This window comes from Thrips palmi, unplaced genomic scaffold (genome assembly GCF_012932325.1).
Source record: "Thrips palmi isolate BJ-2018 unplaced genomic scaffold, TpBJ-2018v1 HiC_scaffold_19, whole genome shotgun sequence".
Lineage (NCBI taxonomy): Eukaryota > Metazoa > Arthropoda > Insecta > Thysanoptera > Thripidae > Thrips > Thrips palmi.
In genome coordinates this window covers 8,594,379-8,616,216 of record NW_023144628.1, presented here as the reverse complement: position 1 = coordinate 8,616,216, position 21,838 = coordinate 8,594,379, and the positions used below count along the sequence as shown (strand labels likewise).

Below are 21,838 nucleotides of genomic sequence, written 5' to 3'. Positions count from 1 at the left end.
GGGGAAAGACACAGGTACACAACACACTGAAAAATTAAAAGTCTTTTTATTACTATCCATAATGATAAAAATCAACGGTAACAAAACAATAACAACTAACAGTCACGTGAAGCATGTGGCCCGTACAAGGCTTCCGCGCGTGGAAGTGAATGAAGGAGCAGGGAAGCTGGGCGGTGAATCACAGTCTGCGGCGGGACGGTGGGACGCACAGTGGGCCAGAAGACCGGTGGAGGCGGTCAAAACCTCGGACGGGTTTAGAACACCAAAGTCGCTAAATGGGACTCCAACCGAACGTGTGACCCCACCAATAGATTGCTCTCCGAACGAGGAATCCATTGGTGCGGTCACACGTTCGGTTCGAGTCCTGTTCGGCGACTCTAGAGCTCAACATGCGTCTGCCTCCACCGATCTGTGCGGTGGGCTTGGCGCGCACGGAGCACGGCGACGGCCGTCCTCAGCGGACGCGTCCCGGTCCCGGGGACGGCGACGTCGGCGACGTCGGCGCCGCGGCGGTGGCGGCTGGAGGGCGGAGCTGCAGAGGTCGCGTGAGGGACGCCGATCGTCCAGCCGCTCCAGCCGCCGACCCCCCTCAGGACACCAGCTCGGTAATCTCGGTGTGGATGAAGAGCGAGGCGGGATCCAGAATCCGCCTCCTCATGTCCATCAGCGGCACGTGGCGGTAGCCTGCAGGCACGCCGAACAGCAACATGTCACGCCTGATCAGTTCGGGGTTCCGGTCTCTAGAAAACTCTTGACAGTGTGGTTACTCACCGGGCGCCAGGGAGGTGAGCGGCAGGGCGAAGGCGCCGACGATGGGGTCGTGGCGACGCGGAGTCTCGTCCTTGACGATGAAGTAGATGAAGGCGAGCTCGGGGACGTTCACTACGAACTGGAATGTGCTGTTCCACCGGGGGTTGAGGCCTGCGCCAAAAAAGATAGCCGAACTTGTGAGTACACTGTTAAGCAGGACACTGTTGAGTTTACAGAGTGTGAAGCACGGCGTATTTTTCACAAGGCATTTACCGTTGTCGTGGATGACGGGCGTCTGCTTTTTCCTCATGTCCATGGGGTGGCCGATGATCATGACTTTGACGTACGGGTCCAGGATGTCGCTCAGGCCCTCGCCCTCAGGCTTGGGCAAATGCTGGCCACTGATGACTTGGATTCTAAGCAGTCTTCTCCTGCAAAAAAAGATTCAATAATAAACATTTCAGAAACAAAATTTTCTTGCATTTTATTTGTGAGAAAATTGGAGGCGATGGGCTATGGGGGTGCCGCTCCCCCTCAAGGCGATCAAGCCGCCTGAAAAGTAGGCATCAAGTCGTACATTGCCCCTGTAGGTAGGCAACTTTTGTGGCATGGCCTCCCCTGAACCCGTCTCTGGATCCGCCCTTGGAAAATTGTGCCGCATACCTATCCTTGAGCCTCGGTATCTGGCCGATGTTGGCCGCCGTCGGGTTGAAGGCGAAGTCTTTGAAGTCGGGCAGTCTTAGGAAGTCCGGCTTGAGGACGTAGCCGCAAGCGCCGTTGTCTCTGAACTTGGCCTCGTTGATGAACATGGGCTTGTCGAGGCCCTGGTAGTTGAGGGCGACTGCGCAGTGCATGCAATGCGTCATTAATCATTGGATTGATTCCGAGAGTCATTTCCGTCGCTCTGCCTGATACGCACCTATCTGGCAGCCGGCGTTCCAGTACGGCCAGGGCTGGAAGTTGGTGGATCCCGTCCGCGTGCCGGCGGGGTAGATCTTGCTGAGCCGCCTGGAGTTGAAGTCCACCAACTCCTCGCCGCACTTGTCGATGAGCTTGGTTGCCTTGCTCTCAGACAGCGACACCATCTCGTAGCACTTGCCCTCCTCCTTGAAGCCGTGGAAGTGCACGCCCTGGCACACGTTCACCAGGTCCGAGAGGTTCTGGTCGGTCACCTTCTCCAGCTGCGGCGGCTGGTGCGACCTCCTCCTGCCGTTGGAGCTCGTCTTGTGCACCGTCTTGTGGTTGGCGGCGACGGACAGGTTCGGCGAGGACGGCCGCGACACGTCGCTCTCGCTGCTGGAGTCCGAGGCCTTCTTGCGGCCGTTGAGGCCGTGGGCGTGGTGCGGCGACAGCGAGTCCATCTCGTCGTCCTCGTCCGACTCGCTCTCCGCCGCCTGCACCGGCGCGGCCTTGCGCCCCTTGATGATGATGCGCCGCTTGAGCTGCTCCGGCGACGGCAGCGTCTCCATGTCCGGCGACACCGGGTCCAGGTACAGCAGGTCTGCGGAAAACATCGGCATTGTCAGCTGGAGTGTTAGGCCAAAATTCTCACGATGAACCGGAGCCAAGGTGAGGCCGCAAAATTAGCTTTGAAAGTGTCATGAAGTGAGAGCCAAAGTTTTGACAGTGCTCACCGCCGAAGACGTCGGTCATGTGGAAGGCGAGGCGCTTCTGCTGCTCGGGAGTGCAGTGATTCTCCAGGGACAGGATGACGGGGTACTCGGAGAAGGTGAAGGCGTGCGGAAGGATGGCGTCCTTCAGCACCTCGCGGAAGATGAGCTTGGTCGTGAGCGCGTAGCCGTGGGTCACGACGGGCTCGCCGTCCGGGCCGTCCCAGCAGTCCACTGGACAGAGGGAGCCAAAAGTGAGCGCCCCATCGCACAGCGCACAGTGGACCAGAAGACCGGTGGAGGCATGCCGTCGATGACTACTCACGCTCCAGACACCTGCAGCCGCACCGCAGCGCCTCCACGTAGCCCTCGATGGTGCTCTCCGCCACCACCTGCCGCCCCAGCAAGTACCTGCAGCAGCACAGACATCGTGGGGAGCTGTCCTTCTCAACCCTGCCGCGCCAAGCGAATCCCAAGGAAGAACCATGCCGGCGCTCTGTCTCTCTCGCACCTCCACGGAACGCTCCACGAGCGCGGCGAGAGAGACAGAGCGACGACGCGCTTTGGCGCAGGGTTGCTGGGACTCACGTGTTGTGACTAGTGGCGATGTAGTAGCTGCTCAGCGGCTGGGTCATGTCCTGGTACACGGTCTTGTGCGCTGGCTTGGTGACTTGGAAGTTCTCGGAGCTCATCATGTGCGTGAATCCTGCGGCCGGGAAACACCGACGTGAGTGGGAGCTTGAGAGAGGTGGAAGTGTCACTCCGGATAGAGTGGAGTGTCACTCGCTCTCCGGACGGGTAGGCAACCCATCGTGCGGCAGCGGCCGGTACGCGCCTCCGAGGTAGACGCCCCAACGCGCACCTCCACCGCGAGGCCGTTGCGCCGTGGAGGTGGACAATCCTTCGTGCCGCACGCGTCGCGTGGCGTCCATTACCATTACCATTAAGGGCTAGACCACACATGATCGTATGCCATTTCGGGCCCGACACATGCTCGCCTGCACTGCAAAACGAGACAAGGTCGTCCTTACTAGGGTGACACGTTATACCGGCGGAGAAGAACCTCAATTGGCTACATGCTCCCACGCGTGGCGTCCACTCGCGGCGCGCGGGCCGGGCCGCCTCCGAACGGCACGCAAACAGAGCCGCCTCGGACGCGGCCCCGCCAGTGTGCCGGCCTGCCGCAGGCCTGCCGTGCCGTGTGATTCAGGAGAGTCGTTTCGTCGCTCTGTCTCTCTCGCACTCGTGGGGCTCTCCGTAAGGGTGCGTGGGAGACAGAGCGATCCTCTGAGTCGCTCGGCTGACGGGAGTGCCGGCATGACATCATGCGAGGATCCAAGTAGGTACGGTGCCATCACGCCGCCCTTCTCACCTCAGCCTGGACTCGCTCCGCTGGAATTCTAATACTCTGTTCAACATTCTGACAGAGCCTCGCTGTTTTCCACAGTGCCCCCTGCCCTGACGGCATCCCTGCAAGCCCGCCCGCCCACATGTCTGTCCGTCTGCCTGCCTACCTGTCTGCCTGTCCGACTGTCTGCAGCGCGACTCACCCGCATCGCAGTGGGCCAGAAGACAGGTGGTGGCGGTCAAAATCCCGCACGGGTTTTGAGTTCCAGAGTCGCTAAATGGAACTCGAATCGAATGTGTGACCTCACCAACGCCCGTTCGGAGAGCAATCAATTGGTGGGGGTCACACGTTCGGTTCGAGTCCTGTTTAGCGATTCTGGAGCTTCAAAACCCGTCCACAGTTTTGGCCGCCTCCACCGGTCTTCTGGCCCACTGTGCCCGTCGGCCTGTGTGGAAGCCTAAAATGACCGGGCTGGCTCACCGATGGTGGAGATGCGGCCGCTGCTCCTCAGCTCGTCGGACTGCTCGAAGGCGTCGATGAGGCTCTTGCACTCGTCCAGCGTCACGTCCGGCATGCTCTGCTCCTTTTTCAAGAACTTCTGCAGCTCCGCGGTGGTCATCTCGTGGGCGCTGCGCGCGTACCTGTGGGCGAAAGCAGAGGCGCGGGTTCGAATCTCGGCCATGGCGGAGGGCATCCACACTTTTGCCATGCTCAGGCCGCCGAGTGATTCGGAAGAGCGGGTTGTCGCTCTCTCGCACCCTTATGAAGAGCCCCATGAGTGCGACAGAGACAGAGCGACGAACCGCTCGGTTGCTTACTTGTGGTACAGGGCCTCCAGCTCCGGCCTGCTCATGAGCAGCGTGTAGAACTGCACGAACTCCTTGGCGTCCAGTGAGGGCTCCTCCTGCGCCGGATTCTCGGGCTTGTTGGTGTCTGCAAGCTACCCGGGGCGTAAGCTTACAGCGAACCGGAACTCAATCACGTTTTAGGGTCAGGGCGGGGAAAAACTCGACAGGGGAAGAACTAAACACCCCATATTTTACTTCAAATGCCGTATTCACAGGCTTAACAACTATCAGGTAATGGACCGCTGATGCCACGGAACAACTCTTGTTGATTGTTGTGCCTGTACGGCATTTGAAGTAAAATATGGGGTGTTCAGTTCTTCCCCTGTCCAGTTCATCCCCGCCCTGACCCTAGGTGAAGTCCGCGAAGGTATTGCTTACGTTGAATATCTGGAGCGCCTTTTTCTTGGACATTTTCACGTTGAGCTGCATCAGAAGGCGAAGGACTTCGTCAAAGTGCAGGGTGCCGCTTTTGTCTACGTCTGCGTCCTGGAACTTGGCTTGCAGCCACCTGTGCCATAGTCAAACATAGCCATTAGTTCTGTAATGTCCTCTCCTTTTCTGTGCATTTCATTTTGACTACTCTGCAAATGCAAGCGAGGGACACGCCTGCTTCACACGTGTACACTGCAAATCCGGTGGCAAATTGACAACCCGTTTAAAATGCCAAAAATTGGTAAAGACTGGCCCTGAAACACTCCCCAGTTTGCCAAAATTTGGCATGGCTGCAAGCCGACAAAGCTGATGAAGTTTTCACTGCCACGCTTGCCAATTTTTGGCATTCAAAACGGCTTGCGAATGTTGTGACGAGCAAACTTGCTATCGGATTTTGCAGTGTGTCCCACGCCTCCAGGTGTGGGACCGTCCCGCACGTGGATTTACAGTGTAGAGGCGGTCCGTTACCCACATGATGAACCGGTTGTCCTGGTTGAGGCCTCGCATGACGGTCACCACGTGTCGCAGCGCGCGCACCCACACCGCGGCCACCTGCAATGCAAGGCCGAGGACCAAGGCCGAGGCGTTAGGACCAGATAACACTTACGCGAAACGCACCGACCGGGACTCGCCCGGACTTAGCCGCCTCAGTTGTTCAGATTACCCCAGGGATGAGGCATTTCCTGCTCGCAGGTGAGACCACCTCACTCCATGTTCCTACACTGCGAACTAAAAATGCATAACTCGCAAGTACGCACACACTTGGATACATGCGTGGCATGCAGTTACGGGGCCAAGCATGCAGTGTGTAATTAGTGTGTACTTATGCACTCGTACGTGCTTGCCGTACTTGCGGGCTGTTGGCCACGAGGTCCAGGCTGCTGCGGTTGTCGCCGTAGACGACGGAGAAGCAGCAGGCCTCGTCCACGAGAGGCTTCACCCCGGCGTCGTTGTCGCGGTGCCTCAGCTTGAGGCTGTTCTTCATCTTGCGCTGCTCGCCCACCACCTTGGTCCCGAACTTGTTGAAAGTGTCCGTCTTCCACCCACGCCGCACGTCCACGATCTGGCTCACTGGGACTGGAAGGAGGAAGGGACGTCACAGTGGGCCGTGGAGTTGTCCACGTTTCGTTTTACAGTGTGGTTACCCCCTCGGCAAAAAAGTGGAAAAGGCACGTGAGCGGCGCCCCTCGCGATTAGATTAGAAGAACGATCGTCATGATTGCGTGAGCCGTGAGCCCTTTTTCCACGGAACAATCTCTCAGATCACTTCCCTCTTCACACCGCCAGCTAGTCCACCAAAGTCGGGACCGACAAACAACGCAAACTACTCCCAAACAAGCGCGTCATTTCCGTCGAGAAGACTCACTGTATCGAGGCTCGGAGACACAGTGGTGCTTGTGGCTCGGCTCGTACTTGAGGACGCCGTTGTCGCGGTCCAGGTAGTACTTTCGGTGGTACCACTTGGAGAAGGAGCGCACCTTCCAGAGCTTCGAGCCGACCTGCACCACGGCCAGGTCATCCTCCACGTCCTGGCTCCTCGCCACCGCCTCTGTAAGAAAAATGATCAAAAATCAAAACGCGTGTGCCGGTGACGGGAGTCGAACCCACGACGCGGCGCGGGCGTGGTCCGTGTGGCGCCATACGGGAGGACGTGGTCTCGGGGGCGTGGCGTGTGGAGGGGGAGTTGGCCGTTCGAACCATTGTGCGGCCGGCGTTGCGCGAGGTCAGGGTCAGGGCACCGTAAGGTCGCAGCGCACAGTGGGCCAGAAGAAGCCGCCTCCACCGGTCCTCTGGCCCACTGTGGACCGCGACACTGCACCACTGCACCTGGGATGGGCTCCGCGTCGAGGCAGTAGCACGGCACGGCCGGCACGGACGCGCTGGAGCCCATGGCGACGGCCGCGACGGCCGCGACGGCAGGACTGAGGCTGGAGGGAAGAGGGAACTGCGGCCGGAACCCACTGGAAAACACCCCCGGCCCTTCCCCCGGCCCTTCCCCCCAGCCCTGCCCCCGGCGCTACCCCCGGCGCTGCCGCTCCCTTGCGGCTGGCGGGACTGGCGCCGACCTTCAGGCCGACCCGCGCCAGCCCTTGCGCCAGCCCCAACGGCCCCAACCCCCAGTGCCGTGCTGCCCCACGGCACGGCCGGCATGGCGGCGCGGCAGCGAGTCCTCGGCCGGCAGACAGCCCCATCGATTCGCAGCTGGAGTCGCCACCTTTCGGCAAGCGTTCGCGCTGCCCCGCCGGCCACGCCAAGGCAGCGGATGGCGGCGGCGTGTCCCCCCGCGCGTGAGAGAGAGAGAGAGAGAGAGTGAGAGAGAGGAAGAAAGAGAGTGAGAGTGTCAGATTGAGTGCCGGCGAGCGTCTGTGTTGTGAGTCACTCAGTATGTCATCCCCGGTAGTTTATTTTTGAGAATGGGAGTTCACCGTCATGCGTTCAAGCACGGAGGAAGTTGGCACTCGGATTATTAGCAGCTCTGCGAAGCATTCTCTCCGTCTGTTTGACTGGGCAAAGACGCTCTGGCTTACGGATAATAGTGTTAAGTGGGGACGACGGGAAGAGGGGGGGGGGGGAAACCAATGAACAAATTGGCCTGGCAGTGGAGGAGTGGAGTGGCCGCTAACACTCGCGAGCTGGCTCGCGAAGAATGGCAACAGTAGTGTCGTCACAGGCACACTGAGACGCCGACGCGACGCCACTGAAAATAATTATGAGTCCATCGCCACATGCTGCCGTACCGGTGTGCCGGTGTAACCAGTGGCGTGGCACGCGCGAGCGAGGCGGCAGCCGTAAAATCCCGCCACTGAAACTCCCCTAACCGAAAATAAACAACCGCAAAAACCAGCGCCGGCCCACTTACGCCCCTAACGCCGACAGCTGGCTTTTACGGTGGCGGAGGGTGCAGTTGCCTTGTCGGCACCGCGGCGCCGCGGCACGGAAAGTGAGATGACATCCGGGCCGATTGGAAATAACCTTCGGAGCCGCGCACCGCGCGCCACCGCGGTGGCACTGCTGGCATGGCGCGGGGCGACGAACCTGCGCCGGAGTGCAACCAAGGGACGGACTAGCGCAACAGGCGCGAGCCCTGGCCGCGAGCGGAACCGACCAGCAGACTGACTCCGAGAGTCGCTTTCGTCGCTCTGCCCCTCTCGCACCTGCAGGGGACGCCCCATGAGTGCGAGAGAGACAGAGCGATGAAAACGACTCTGGGAATCAGTCTGCAGAGGGCCGAGGCATGGCCAGGGCTGGCGTCAGCGTGCCGCAGCCAAGAAGACCCCGCGCCGCGCCGCGCGCAGCCTCCTGTTCCCGTCGTCCCGTTAACACAAGACGCGACCCGCCGCGGCCTGGGCCTGCCCTGCCGGCCGGGGCCCCTTCAGCCCGTCGCCATGGCAACGGCAGCGTCCCTACACTGTCTTCGCTCCCTACCGCGGAACTCGGGGCTGTCCTCGACGACGGCGGCGGCCTGCTTCTTCACGATCTCCTCCTCCTCCGCGGAGGACGCCATGCTGCTGGCGGCGGCCACGCGGCACTACGCGGCGGACTTGACAATCAAGCACTTGACGGCGGCGAGGCGACGCGAAGTCCGGCACTCCGAAGCAGGAGGCCGCGCGGTGCGGCGGGGGCCTGGCGCGGCGCAGCTCTCAGGGCGCTCGCCAACACACTGATCCATCCGACCGAACCGAACCGAACACAACTCGAACAACGCGGACCTCGCCGCGGCCGCGTAGCCACACCGCGAGTCGGCCGGCACCGCAGCACCGCGGCGGCGGAGGCACGAAGCGAAGCGGCACGGCCGGCGGTACGCCCCCCTCCCGGGCCCCTTCCACGTCCAAGCCGCCGCGCCGCCCGGCACCGCGCAGCATGCAGCACGCCGCGGCCGGCGCGGCCACGCAGGACAACCTGGCGGCCCAGCCTCGCCCTGCCCTGCCTTGCTGGTGGTCGCCGGCGCAGCTGTGGCCGCGGCGTGGCAGAGGTGGAAGGTGTGCCGGGCACTGCCGGCGTGCCTCCTGGTGCGGAATCTTCGCCTCCCAGCCCATTGACACAGACACGGCGTCTTCAGGGGCCCTACCGCAATCTTGGTTCCCGACGAATTCTTACGAGACCCCGATCATGCGGGCCGGTACGGGGACCCCCTAACACTCAACCAGGGGGAGCAGATTTGGTACCGCCCAGAAATGTGAGCAAAAGGCGTGGCATGGACCTCTCGGAAAAAACGATTCTAGACCCCTCCCTGATACGGACGGGTAGTTCGTGAACCTCTTAAAGCTGTCTGCGACACCCACCTTGCGGCGGTGTCGGTTGGGTTGCCTGCTCTCCAGGCGCTCGCCTGCTTCAACTTGCGCAGGCCATTAGAGCTGCCTCAAACTAAAAAGTGACATCAGGGAAAATAAAGCGGAACCAAATGAAGATACCAAATATATTCATTGAAACACAATTAAAAATTTATAAAAATGCAACATGGTGATCACAACACGATATCAAAAAGACAACATTCATACATACATTTAAATACAAGTTGTGCAGAAAACACAATACATTGGACTAGAACTCGTGCAAAGATTAACATTACATAATTGACTGGACTAATACTCGTCTTCCTCATCGTACTCGTCACCGGCCGTGTCGGCGCCCACCTCCTCGTAGTCCTTCTCGAGGGCTGCCAGGTCCTCGCGAGCCTCTGAGAACTCGCCCTCCTCCATGCCCTCGCCAACGTACCAGTGGATAAAAGCGCGCTTGGCGTACATCAGGTCGAACTTGTAGTTGACCCGAGACCACGCCTCGGCGATGGCGGTCGTGTTGGAGAGCAAGCAGGCCGCGCGGGACACCTTGGCCAGGTCGGCGTCGGGGATCACGGTCGGGGGCTGGTAGTTGATGCCCACCTGCAGGAACGAACACCACACAGCGTCAGCACTCGCACTAACAAGCACGCCACAAACCAGTCACTGCACTGCACTCCAAACAGAAGCTGAAGCACGCACCTTGAAGCCAGTCGGGCACCAGTCCACAAACTGGATGTGCTTCTTGGCCTTCATGGCTGCAATGGCGTTGTTGACATCCTTCGGAACTACGTCGCCGCGGTACAGCAGACAGCAAGCCATGTACTTGCCCAGGCGCGGGTCGCACTTGACCATCTGGTTGGCAGCCTCGAAGCACGACGACGTGATCTCGCCGATGGTGAACTGCTCGTGAATGGCTTTGGCCGCGCTCACGACGGGCGCGTAGCTCACCTGCTCAAGCCATTCCGATTAGAAACAAAGCAAAAATCAAAGACCATCTCACACCACTTTCAGAGACACTCACCAGAGGGAAATGCACGCGCGGGTACGGCACCAGGTTGGTCTGGAACTCGTTGAGGTCCACGTTGAGCGCGCCGTCGAAGCGCAGCGAGGCCGTGATGGAGGACACGACCTGGCAGATGAGACGGTTCAAGTTGTTGTAGTTGGGACGCTCGATGTCCAGGTTGCGGCGGCACAAGTCGTAGCAGGCCTCGTTGTCCACCATGAACGTGCAGTCCGAGTGCTCGAGCGTGGTGTGCGTCGCCAGCACCGTGTTGTACGGCTCCACCACGGCGGTCGCGATCTACAACAAGTCCGTCGGTCACTTCAGCCACTGACGCGGCCGCACAAAACAAACAACCGGCACGAGGGCTCACCTGAGGCGCGGGGTAGATGGAGAACTGCAGCTTGCTCTTCTTGCCGTAGTCCACGGACAGCCGCTCCATGAGCAGCGACGAGAAGCCGGAGCCGGTGCCGCCGCCGAACGAGTGGAAGATGAGGAAGCCCTGCAGGCCGGAGCACTGGTCGGACACCTTCCGGATGCGGTCCAGCACTGTGTCCACGATCTCCTTGCCCACAGTGTAGTGGCCGCGCGCGTAGTTGTTGGCGGCGTCCTCCTTGCCCGTGATGAGCTGCTCCGGATGGTACAGCTGGCGGTACGCCCCGGTGCGCACCGAGCCTGCCCCAAGCACGCCGTCAACAACAACCACAACAACAACAAACACACGGGGGCAGTCAAAAGCGTCAACACTCACCGATCACCGTGGGCTCCAAGTCCACGAAGATGGCCCTGGGCACGTGCTTGCCGGTGCCCGTCTCGTGGAAGAAGGTCGAGAAGGAGGTGTCCGTGCTCGAGGCGGGCATGGTGCCATCAGGGTTGATGCCGTGCTCCAGGCAGTACAGCTCCCACGCCGCGTTGCCCATCTGCACTCCGGCCTGGCCGACGTGGACGGAGATGACTTCGCGCTGCAAGGCAGGCAAAGTCGCGTTGTACTTCCATGGCCAGAACGCCAAGTCCACCAAGCTTCGTCGACTAAGTCGACAACGCACGCACTTACCATTTTCGTTTTGAAGTTCCTTTCATAGACTGATGAGGACAAAGGCGACGAGCTGCCAGCAGCGAAATCCTTGAAGTGTGGTGGCTGGATGCGACACTGACCGAGGACTGTGACACTCTGACCGACAAGGTCTGGACCGGCCGGGTTGGGTTTGACGAAACGATGCGCAAGTTGACCGCTCAGAGGGAGCCACTCACAGCCTCTCGACCGTCTCGAACTACTTTTCGTACAGCGGATCAAGAACTACATTGACTGCGTTCGAAAACGACTTCGTTCTCTGTCAGGCAGCTGCGAGCAGCCGGCGAGTGAGAGCGAGAGTGAGTCCACATTCGGACACAGACCAACGGCCACTGACAACCAGCATCCCTCCGCAAGGCACATCCCCCACCTTCACGGTGGTTGAACCTCTGGCCGGTCCAGAGCTATCACAGGCCAAAAAACGGAAGAAATTTCCTGTTCCTGCCCCTCCTCCTCCGCCCCCTCCCTTCCCCCCCACAGGCGTGTCTATATATTGCATTCGACCGGACACCGGACTTCACTTGCCGCTGCCGCTCGACCGCGCTCAACTTCGTCATTTGCCTAGGATTATCCACGAAAATGGTGAGTGAATGTGGTGTTTACCCTGTTGACGAAGCTTGGTGGACTTGGCGTTCTGGTCATGGAAGTACAACGCGACTTTGTTTGCCTTGCAGCGCGAAGTCATCTCCGTCCACGTCGGCCAGGCCGGAGTGCAGATGGGCAACGCGGCGTGGGAGCTGTACTGCCTGGAGCACGGCATCAACCCTGATGGCACCATGCCCGCCTCGAGCACGGACACCTCCTTCTCGACCTTCTTCCACGAGACGGGCACCGGCAAGCACGTGCCCAGGGCCATCTTCGTGGACTTGGAGCCCACGGTGATCGGTGAGTGTTGACGCTTTTGACTGCCCCCGTGTGTTTGTTGTTGTTGTTGTGGTTGTTGTTGACGGCGTGCTTGGGGCAGGCTCGGTGCGCACCGGGGCGTACCGCCAGCTGTACCATCCGGAGCAGCTCATCACGGGCAAGGAGGACGCCGCCAACAACTACGCGCGCGGCCACTACACTGTGGGCAAGGAGATCGTGGACACAGTGCTGGACCGCATCCGGAAGGTGTCCGACCAGTGCTCCGGCCTGCAGGGCTTCCTCATCTTCCACTCGTTCGGCGGCGGCACCGGCTCCGGCTTCTCGTCGCTGCTCATGGAGCGGCTGTCCGTGGACTACGGCAAGAAGAGCAAGCTGCAGTTCTCCATCTACCCCGCGCCTCAGGTGAGCCCTCGTGCCGGTTGTTTGTTTTGTGCGGCCGCGTCAGTGGCTGAAGTGACCGACGGACTTGTTGTAGATCGCGACCGCCGTGGTGGAGCCGTACAACACGGTGCTGGCGACGCACACCACGCTCGAGCACTCGGACTGCACGTTCATGGTGGACAACGAGGCCTGCTACGACTTGTGCCGCCGCAACCTGGACATCGAGCGTCCCAACTACAACAACTTGAACCGTCTCATCTGCCAGGTCGTGTCCTCCATCACGGCCTCGCTGCGCTTCGACGGCGCGCTCAACGTGGACCTCAACGAGTTCCAGACCAACCTGGTGCCGTACCCGCGCGTGCATTTCCCTCTGGTGAGTGTCCCTGAAAGTGGTGTGGGATGGTCTTTGATTTTTGCTTTGATTCTAATCGGAATGGGTTGAGCAGGTGAGCTACGCGCCCGTCGTGAGCGCGGCCAAAGCCATTCACGAGCAGTTCACCATCGGCGAGATCACGTCGTCGTGCTTCGAGGCTGCCAACCAGATGGTCAAGTGCGACCCGCGCCTGGGCAAGTACATGGCTTGCTGTCTGCTGTACCGCGGCGACGTAGTTCCGAAGGATGTCAACAACGCCATTGCAGCCATGAAGGCCAAGAAGCACATCCAGTTTGTGGACTGGTGCCCGACTGGCTTCAAGGTGCGTGCTTCAGCTTCTGTTTGGAGTGCAGTGCAGTGACTGGTTTGTGGCGTGCTTGTTAGTGCGAGTGCTGACGCTGTGTGGTGTTCGTTCCTGCAGGTGGGCATCAACTACCAGCCCCCGACCGTGATCCCCGACGCCGACCTGGCCAAGGTGTCCCGCGCGGCCTGCTTGCTCTCCAACACGACCGCCATCGCCGAGGCGTGGTCTCGGGTCAACTACAAGTTCGACCTGATGTACGCCAAGCGCGCTTTTATCCACTGGTACGTTGGCGAGGGCATGGAGGAGGGCGAGTTCACTGAGGCTCGCGAGGACCTGGCAGCCCTCGAGAAGGACTACGAGGAGGTGGGCGCCGACACAGCCGGTGACGATTACGATGAGGAAGACGAGTACTAGTCCAGTTCATTATGTAATGTTAATCTTTGCCCATGTACTAGTCCTATCTCTTAAGTGTTTCTTCTCACCTGATGTTTTTAATTGTACCTATTAGCCGCTTTTTATATGGTGTAGTGATCACCGTGTTCTATTTTTTAATCGTGTTTCAATGATTAAATTTGTTATCTTTATTTTGTTCCACTTTATTTGCCCCCTAATTGTTTTCACATAAGTTTGAGAGATCTAACGGCTTCCACTATTTGCTCTCGTAGTAGAATACATTAACATTTTCTGTTCGCTTTGTTAGCAGGAGACTGACTGGCTCATTGGTTCAATGAACTGGTTTGTCTTTAAGACAATTTGGATCTTATTTCTAACTAAACCCAAGTTCTATAAACAACACTTACATTCTGTCTGAAAGTTCCAAAAATATTGAAGTTGTTTTCAAGTGTGTAAGGTAATGACAACATCGTTTCGTTTTAGGTAGTTTTATTTTGACAAAATGTCGCCTTTATAAATAAGGGGAATCAGTTTTGTGGAGTCCAAACAAGACCACCTTCATATCACAATGAATTAACTACCGTATTTACATAATTATTGGGTCTCAAATTTTCTATTCGTGAGAAAGACCCAAAAGTTGGAGTTTTGCGTGCAATATTGTATATTAATTTAAACTGTGTCTCTAGCGAGCGTCTTGCACTCTTGTAAATACAGTACATAAATGGCATAAAAAGTACTTCAGAATCCATCCAACTAAATATTTTAAGATATGTTTCTTTAACTTGTGCACAATTTTATTTTATTTTCCAAAAAGATAATTAAAATAGCAAGCAAGAAAGCTTCAAGTATGATCACAAACTGATATGCAATTTACCCACCTCAGTGGCCCTAATGTTTCAAACAGTACTCTGAGTTTCATCAGAAAAGAAAGGCCAGATATGTATGTACAGAAGCACTCTTTATCGTATTAATTCTTTTCCGATAATTAACTTTCTAGGTTGCAGCTTTCCTTGCCACAGTCTAACTACTTCAGTTTGGCACATCTGGCTGTCATCCATATTTTTACAGACTTAATTTTGAAGTACAGATTTAGTGAGATGACAGTGAACAAAGACATCAAGGCTAGGTATCTAATTGAATATGAGACTTATAAACGAGGATCACATGGGTACAGTATTCTAAACCACAACATAAATGACATAAAAATGTTACATAAGTGGATTTTTTACCTCTTGAAATGCTATTTCTTAAACCATGCACTTCTATCAGTGAGATCTTTGTGTTGAATTTCACTTGGGAAAGATTTTAAAATGTCTGGCACAGGATAATGTTTCAAGATTCGTGAATGGTATACCTCCAGATTCGATTAACCCACACAGCAACACACTAATTAAATAAGAATGAGTAAAACTAATTAAAAAAAGTGTAGAGATACTTACATCCCACTAAGTAGTGTGAAAAAAGGTGTACCTGGCACACTCTTTACAAAGTGACCAAAGTGGTGTCAAACTAACATGCATTGTCAGACTAACTCAAATGCAGTTCTAGAACAGTTCTAAAGCTAAAAACAATCTCTACCTCCATTACTAATTTTTTTTATCAGTAGTTAAGGAAGTATATATCAAGTCTGGGTTTCCTAAAAATATGATAAACTTTTTATATGAATATGAAATAAAGAACGTTTCACTGAATTCACAAGTAAGTTTGAACAATTTATCAATTTTTTGGCTCTCTATTCAGATTGTCTTATCCACTGGATCCTTAACCAAAGCGACTATTAGTCACAAGGTGGGAAGACAAAAGTTGAGTTAAATGAGCAATTGCGGGTCTCTATTTGAGTGGTTGCTTACATTTTGTTGATTTCAAGGATCAAGTTCAATTATCTTGGCCTCTGCACCTGCAGGTGCCGTTGTTGTTGGTTCCCGATCTGGATCATTATCCTCAAGACTTTCGTTGTCTGTATCTTGCCCTAGTTCAACTGGTATAGTTTCAACTTCATCTGGAAGATGTGTTGTAACTGCAAACAATTAAAACACATGTAAAAAAAATTTATTTAGAAAAAAAAGAAAAATTAACAGCTTTTAGCGAGAGTTAAACTTTTAAATTTATTATTATATTCATATTAACTCACCATGAGATGATCCAGTTGAACTAGATTCTTCGTGGTCTAATGAAGGGAGCCCTTCCTCACTGAACAAGATGCTGTCTATGTAGAACATAGTGCCTAGATTGTAGACAAACACCTCACTCTTCACCACTTTGGCTTTGTTGATGTAGATGGCACCTACAATCAGACAATTTCTCTGTTAACCAACAAAGTTGCATCAAAGTTGACTAAGTCTAAAGGAAACAGTAGGTCGTGGAAACGAGGAGGACTGGCCTCGCCTCGTAATAGCCCCCAATGTAACAGGTGATTGAGGTGCCTGACATTCTCCAGACCCAGCCAGGTCGCGTCGTGGGCCTACCTTGCTTCCTGCTGACGGTCACCGTCCTGTTGCCCAGCGTGTCGAACGTGGAGCCGTTCTGCAGGTCCCTGGCGTACAGCCTCTTGTCCACGAAGTGGTTCAGGAGCAGCTGCAACCCGGGGCCGGTCGCCAGGTAGCCGTCCCTGGCCGCGTCCAGCCCCAACTTCTCGAAGGCCTCGTCCGTGGGCACGAAGAAGGTGTAGCCGGCGCCGGGCACGTGCGGCGCCAGGTCGGCCTTGCCCAGGAAGCGCGTGGCGTGCTTGAAGCCCTTCCCCGCGTCCTCCAGCGCCAGGAACGCGTGGCTCAGGAACTGCGCGCCGATCCAGGGGAAGGCCAGCAGCGGCGGCGTCTCCTTGTCGCGGTTGTTCTCGTGCAGGCGCGCCACCACGTCCTCGTTGACGAACAGCACCTCGCTGATGAGCAGGATGTTGCCGTGCGCCACCGGCGTGTCGCCCCCCACCACCTGCACGCCGTTCACCGTCAAGTTGGCTGGAAAGACAAGTCGAACTATGGCTCATGGCTCCGGGCAGGACTTAAGTTCACTTTTCACTTGACTCACGTTTGCGAGCGAAAACCACCTCCCGGCCTTCCAAAGAGCTAGCCACCTGGCCGTCCTTGAGGTCGTCGACGCGCAGGTCGCCCTGCAGGAAGTGGTTGACGACCACGCTCTCGCTGAACTCGGCCACGGAGAAGGGGTAGAAGCCCCAGTCGATGGGGTGCCAGCGCTGGAACGCCAGGTCGGTGGGCACCAGGAGGGTGTACTGCGCCCCGGGGTCCTTGCCCAGCAGCCGGCTCACGTTCGAGCGGGACATGAGGTGCTGGAAGACGCGCGTGCCGCTCTTGAGGAAGGACAGGACCTGCTTCACGTCGTGCAGGAAGCCTGACGGCGCCACGTGCGCGGCGGCGGTAGGCAATGCGGGGACGGTCTGCAAAGAGAAGGCAATGTCGATTCAAACTCGAAATAAATCCCCTTTGGTCCAAGCGGCGCGGTGGCTTACCGTGCCTGCCTCCGAGGACGCCGCCGTCGTGGTGGTGGTAGAGGCGTTGGCCTTGGACGCGGTGGCCGTGGCGGCGGCCTCCAGACTGGGCGGCCCCGGCGTCGTCGAGCTGCTCGTCAGGGCCTCCTCGGAGGGCGGCGTGAACAGGTAGTTGTCCAGGATGACGAGGATGCCCCTGGGCACCTCGACGCGCGCCTGGAGCACGCGGGCGCCGTTGGCCGTCAGAGTGCCTGCGCGGAAAAGGGCGGCGGTCCGGAAAATGGTCGAGAGGCAAGTCCGAGCGAATCGCGGGGCGTTTCCTTACCACTGTGGTTCTGCACTTTAACGGTGTGACCGCCCAGGGTGGCGAAGCGGAGGTCGGCGCCGATGTCCAGGTCCAGCTGCTTGCCGAGCACCACGTGGTCCAGCAGCAAGCGGCGCATGGCGCCGGGCTCGGCCTGGGGGCTGACGGCCGAGTTGACGGGGGCCAGGATGGTGAAGGGCTTATCTGCAACGCGAAGCAACGCGAAGCAACGCGAACGTCAACATGAAGGGCAGGTTCGAGACGTGGGTGTGCGCGTTATCGCATAGGTGAGCGAGAGAGGCCGACGGGGGAAGGCGAGGGAAGGACCGGGGGAGGGACGGAGACGGGGAGAGAGGCAACGGGTCCACTTGGAAGTACGCAGCGCGGGGCGGCACGGCACGGCGTGGGTTATGCCGGCACCTGTCCGAGCCTCCCCGCGCGGCGTGCCCCGCGGCCCCGCGCCCCGCCCGGCCCCGCCCTGTCGTCTCGAGTCGATGACCTGCGCCTTGAGCGTGGTGGCGTGGACGGGTGGGGACGCCGCGGGGCCGCGGGCAGAGACGGGCCGGGATCGGCTCGGCCGGGGGACGGGGACGGGGGGCACGGCCGGCACGGCCGGCACGGCGTAGTGGCCAGAGTGCCTCTACTCTGCCGGCCGTGGCCGCTGGACTCCAGCCTGGACTCCAGCCTGGACTCCAGCCTGGACTCCAGCCGCGCTGCCGGCCTGCCGGCCCCATCTCCATTCCGCTACGGCCAACCATTCCGGCCTTACGCGATGGGACGGGCTCCTCCGGGCCCCGGACGTGCAGTGGCGGGGCCCTCCCCCTCCCCCTCCCCCTTTTCGCTCGGCCGACGACGCATCAATGAACAGGAATAGGGCAGCCACCACCAGGACGCCCATCTTCTGGCCCACTGTCCGCTGCGGCTTGCTGACAGGACAGTTATTTTTGCATGTCACAAGTCACACAAACACACACAATGCACACACACTCGCACAGCCCGCCCTGGGAGACGTAACCTGCCCGTTGAGTCCACGCCAAGGCATGCGTACGTGCACGAAGCGGACCCACGCCCATTCTGGGAACCGCTGGTTGGCGAGGCGCGCCGGCGGGGCGGGGCGGGTGGGGCGTTTGTAAACACGAGAACACGGGACTCGTGAAAAGCGGCGGTCAAAAGCTGAGCAAAGAGGTCCTTAGAAGCAAAGGTTGACGTCACGGACCGCATGGGGAAGTACCAATTTTCATCCGCCCGCTCTGTCTAGGACGCCACACTCCAGGCTGTCCTAGTCCAAAGCGCGCCGCGCTGGCCCACTGTGCGCTCCAGCGCGTTCCAGCCCGGATGGGCAGGACAACTGCAGGACACTTGCACGGCGAGGCAAGCCACCACTTATCGCGTTGCTGCTGCTGTTTTGTCGACCCGACCGCGTCCAGGCGTGCGAGCCTCGGCCCAAAAAGAGCACGCTTCGGCCCAACGCGATTTATCGCAAGCTGGCACGAGCACGGCCGCGCTCTCGTATTCCCGTATTTCAAAGATCGGGTTGCTTCGAGAGATCGAGGGGGGCCGGCCAGCTGGACAGCGGCAACAAAAAACAAAAACAAAACACAACCCCGAACGACACTGGTCCATTTTGTGGCAGTGCCCGGCCATGGCCGGCGGCGCGTGGAGGGGGTGGGAGGGGGTGGGAGGGGGCGAGAGAAAGGGAGGGAAGCCTCTCGGAGTGAGAGACAGAGAGAGCGTCTTGGATCGATGGCAAGCCGACACATCACGAGCCTTCCCGCTCGGTGCCGGAAGAGGAAGGCGAATAAGCCGACCCGAACCGCAATCAGGCGCTCCTTCAATTGCAATGTGAATGTGGTGAATGCGAGGCTCGATGCGAGGCCCCCCGACCGGCCGAGCCAACCGGCCGAGGGGGCAAAAACTCGCGCAATCATGTGTACACGGCCACCGAAATCACACGCGAATTATTGAGAATCACGCGAAATCAAGCAATCCGAAATCAGCCAAAATCAGCCAAAATCACTAAAATCGACCGAAATTAGGCAGAATCACACGAAACCAGGCCAAATCAGTCCGAAATCATTTCTTTCCGAACACAATCACACGCAATCACGCTCAACATCACCCTGGTGCGTCGCGAAATAAGGCAAAATCAGCCATGAAATCAATTAAAACCATGCGCAATCATTGCGTTTTCCGAATCATGTGTACACGAAAATACCGAGTTTTTGCCCCCTCGCAACCGGCCGTTTGGGCAGTTCATTCCGAGAGAGCAGTGGCCGAGGGGGTTGGAGAGCCAGCACCGCCAGCACCGCCAGCACAGCGTGGCCGGCGGGACACGGAGGACGCCATGCAGCGCACAACCCAGCACAAACCTGTTAGCGGTTCAAACACTCGCGCCGTCGCGTGTGTACACTGGCGGGCACGTACGTCGCGGTGTCGCGGTCTTCCTGGGCCCCGTCATGCAGAGCCCGACTTGGGAGGCGTGCAAACATTCTCCAGCCAATCGCGAGCCGGTCCGTGGCCCCGCCGTGGCCCGCGGCGACGTAGCTTGTCGGAGACGCGCGGCGAGCAGCGGGACAGAGGGGCACCCATTGACGCGGGGAAACACGGCCGTAATCGCAATCGCAGTGTGCCGCGCAATTTTGCGCCTCGTCGGCAGCAGATGAAGGACACTGCTCGGAAGCCGAAAATCCGCGGGCAGAGCCCCCACTGCCGGCAACGCCGTCATTGGATATTCGCAGAAAATCTGGCCAAGCCAATTAGGCCACTTAAGGTCAATTTTAAAAGGAAGCCGTTCTGCAAAGACGCGCTCCGTCCGCGTGGCCGGGGCGGCCCGGGGCAGCGTGGGGCCGCCGGACGACTGTACCACGCCGCATGCAGTTCGTACACTCCAGACAGATCGCCGCCACGCCGCGGCGCTCGTCCCGACTGTACAGTGAACACACACTTGAACCGGTTCCACCCTGATCCGGCCACGCCTGGCACGCCGGGGGTGGCTGGGCCGGCAGGCACCCCGCGGCCTTAAGGGGCATCGCCCGGCCGGCGTGGGGGCGGCGCGGGGGCGGCGCGGGGGTGGGGGTGGGCAGCGGGCGAGTCATGAATACGGAGCGTCAAAACCACAGTCATCAAAGTCACAGTGAAAGGCAATCAGATCTCGCTGGAAAGGGTAAGTCATGGCTCAGTGAGTGAGTCGAGGTGAGGGTAAGTGCTGGCTTGGGCAGAGTCCCGGTTAGGGCGTCGCGTTCTTCGTCATTCAGGAAAGCGACGGAGGGGCGTGAGAATAAACAACGATAGTCGAGCGGAGGGTAAGTCGAGGTGAGGGTAAGTCGAGACGAGTGCAGGGGAAGTCGAGGCACGTGGGGTAAGTGTCGCTGCACCTTGGGTAACCCGCGTCGACGGCCAGGTGCCGTGCAACCCGACGCACCTGACAGGCTGAGCGCCTCGTCGTTGAACACGAGCCACAGCCCGAAGAACTTGTCCACGTTGAGGCTCTCGGTGAGGTGGCCGTCGATGCCGGAAGTGTCCGGCAGCAGCCAGGCGGCCGACGCCAGGTTCACGACGTGCAGCACGACCACGAGGACGGCGGCGAGGACGGTGGTGGCGGACCGCCACCCGGCAGCAGGGCCAGCGCGGCCAGCCCGCGGTCGCGGACACGGCGACGGGCCGCGCGGCGAGGAGGCCCTGGAAGGCCCCACACCGCAGCACCACTCCCGGGGCGGCCCTCGTCTCACGAGCATTACGAGTCGACTGACGGGACGACGCGGGACGCGGGGCGCGGACGGCAGGCGCTGCGCTGCCAGGCAGGCCGAGCCGGGCAAGCTGGTCCCCGTCCCGCTCGACCCGACTGGCCACTACGCCGCGCCCCGCCTCGGCCCCGCCTGGCCCGGGCCTCTAGCCCCGCCGCACCGCCGCACCGCGCAGGGGCCACAGGCCACAAGACTCGCAGCGCAGTCTTCACGCTCCCACCGCGCCGCCCCAGCCGCCCGGGACGGGGGAGGGGAAGGGCCCACCCTGGAGCGGGCGCGGGGTGGGGCCGCGGGTGGGGCACGGGGGCCCACCCCTCGGCGATCGATGCGAGCGCAAGGGATGGGCCCTCTGGCTAGGTCAAGTCACATGTTGCCCCTCGGGGGGCCGCGCCACGCCACCCTCACCCTCGGCCCGCCGCCCAGCCGCCCTTGGGGAGGGGAGCCCCGCGCAGGCACCGGCCGGCTAGCGCCAGCGGCCCAGCGCACTTCCCTGGCCGTGAACTTCCGGTGTCCGCGTGCTCCGTGCACTCCGCGGCGTGGCGGGGCTGGCCCGGGCTGGCCGGCCGCGGGCTGAAATCGCGACGACGCTTTCTCAATCGAAATGCAACTGGCACGCGGCGCGGGGCGCGCAACCGCACGCAGAAAAACGCACGCCAAAAAGAAACGTGCACTTGGTCGGTGGTCGACGCTGACG

The 21,838-nt window shown here is 59.1% G+C and overlaps 4 protein-coding genes across 5 annotated transcripts; 1 reads left to right on the top strand and 3 right to left on the bottom strand.

Moving 5' to 3' along the window:
* Positions 1-27: 27 nt before the first annotated feature.
* Positions 28-8,640, bottom strand: LOC117645824 (1-phosphatidylinositol 4,5-bisphosphate phosphodiesterase delta-4-like). Its single transcript, XM_034386272.1, has 15 exons — positions 8,415-8,640; positions 6,355-6,537; positions 5,839-6,065; positions 5,461-5,540; positions 4,935-5,064; positions 4,527-4,648; positions 4,189-4,349; positions 2,949-3,066; positions 2,686-2,771; positions 2,385-2,594; positions 1,670-2,251; positions 1,414-1,591; positions 1,024-1,181; positions 772-921; positions 28-684 (listed from the first exon to the last, which is right to left on the bottom strand). Exons 1-15 carry the CDS (start codon positions 8,491-8,493, stop codon positions 590-592), a joined length of 2,559 nt encoding a protein of 852 aa, XP_034242163.1. The 5' UTR covers positions 8,494-8,640; the 3' UTR covers positions 28-589.
* A 751-nt stretch (positions 8,641-9,391) lies between these two features.
* LOC117645830 (tubulin alpha chain-like) lies at positions 9,392-11,623 on the bottom strand. The gene is made up of 6 exons (XM_034386278.1): positions 11,323-11,623; positions 11,020-11,230; positions 10,642-10,943; positions 10,290-10,568; positions 9,968-10,216; positions 9,392-9,868 (listed from the first exon to the last, which is right to left on the bottom strand). The coding sequence occupies exons 1-6, from the start codon at positions 11,323-11,325 to the stop codon at positions 9,572-9,574; spliced, it is 1,341 nt and encodes a 446-aa protein (XP_034242169.1). The 5' UTR covers positions 11,326-11,623; the 3' UTR covers positions 9,392-9,571.
* A 142-nt stretch (positions 11,624-11,765) lies between these two features.
* Positions 11,766-13,774, top strand: LOC117645831 (tubulin alpha chain-like). Its single transcript, XM_034386279.1, has 6 exons — positions 11,766-11,922; positions 12,015-12,225; positions 12,305-12,606; positions 12,680-12,958; positions 13,032-13,280; positions 13,380-13,774. Exons 1-6 carry the CDS (start codon positions 11,920-11,922, stop codon positions 13,674-13,676), a joined length of 1,341 nt encoding a protein of 446 aa, XP_034242170.1. The 5' UTR covers positions 11,766-11,919; the 3' UTR covers positions 13,677-13,774.
* A 353-nt stretch (positions 13,775-14,127) lies between these two features.
* LOC117645825 lies at positions 14,128-21,145 on the bottom strand. 2 transcript variants are annotated; one of them, XM_034386274.1, is made up of 7 exons: positions 20,823-21,145; positions 17,423-17,605; positions 17,119-17,348; positions 16,680-17,046; positions 16,121-16,609; positions 15,787-15,939; positions 14,128-15,672 (listed from the first exon to the last, which is right to left on the bottom strand). In XM_034386274.1, the coding sequence occupies exons 1-7, from the start codon at positions 21,133-21,135 to the stop codon at positions 15,518-15,520; spliced, it is 1,890 nt and encodes a 629-aa protein (XP_034242165.1). In that variant the 5' UTR covers positions 21,136-21,145; the 3' UTR covers positions 14,128-15,517. The 2 variants fall into 2 exon arrangements, with proteins under 2 accessions (XP_034242165.1, XP_034242164.1); XM_034386273.1 differs by lacking the exon at positions 20,823-21,145 and adding an exon at positions 18,633-19,394.
* Positions 21,146-21,838: the final 693 nt, after the last annotated feature.

Coding starts and splice junctions, on each gene's coding strand:
- LOC117645831 (XM_034386279.1), top strand. Junction 12,607..12,679: donor CCATCTACCCCGCGCCTCAG/GTGAGCCCTCGT, acceptor GACTTGTTGTAG/ATCGCGACCGCCGTGGTGGA. Junction 13,281..13,379: donor GGTGCCCGACTGGCTTCAAG/GTGCGTGCTTCA, acceptor TCGTTCCTGCAG/GTGGGCATCAACTACCAGCC.
- LOC117645824 (XM_034386272.1), bottom strand. CDS start 8,493: ATGGCGTCCTCCGCGGAGGAGGAGGAGATCGTGAAGAAGCAGGCCGCC. Junction 4,350..4,526: donor CTGGAGGCCCTGTACCACAA/GTAAGCAACCGA, acceptor TTTCGCCCACAG/GTACGCGCGCAGCGCCCACG. Junction 1,182..1,413: donor ATACCGAGGCTCAAGGATAG/GTATGCGGCACA, acceptor CTTTTTTTGCAG/GAGAAGACTGCTTAGAATCC.
- LOC117645830 (XM_034386278.1), bottom strand. Junction 10,569..10,641: donor CCATCTACCCCGCGCCTCAG/GTGAGCCCTCGT, acceptor GACTTGTTGTAG/ATCGCGACCGCCGTGGTGGA. Junction 10,217..10,289: donor CGCGCGTGCATTTCCCTCTG/GTGAGTGTCTCT, acceptor TGGCTTGAGCAG/GTGAGCTACGCGCCCGTCGT.
- LOC117645825 (XM_034386273.1), bottom strand. CDS start 19,329: ATGATTGCGCGAGTTTTTGCCCCCTCGGCCGGTTGGCTCGGCCGGTCG. Junction 17,349..17,422: donor TAAAGTGCAGAACCACAGTG/GTAAGGAAACGC, acceptor TTTTCCGCGCAG/GCACTCTGACGGCCAACGGC. Junction 16,610..16,679: donor GGTGGTTTTCGCTCGCAAAC/GTGAGTCAAGTG, acceptor TTGTCTTTCCAG/CCAACTTGACGGTGAACGGC.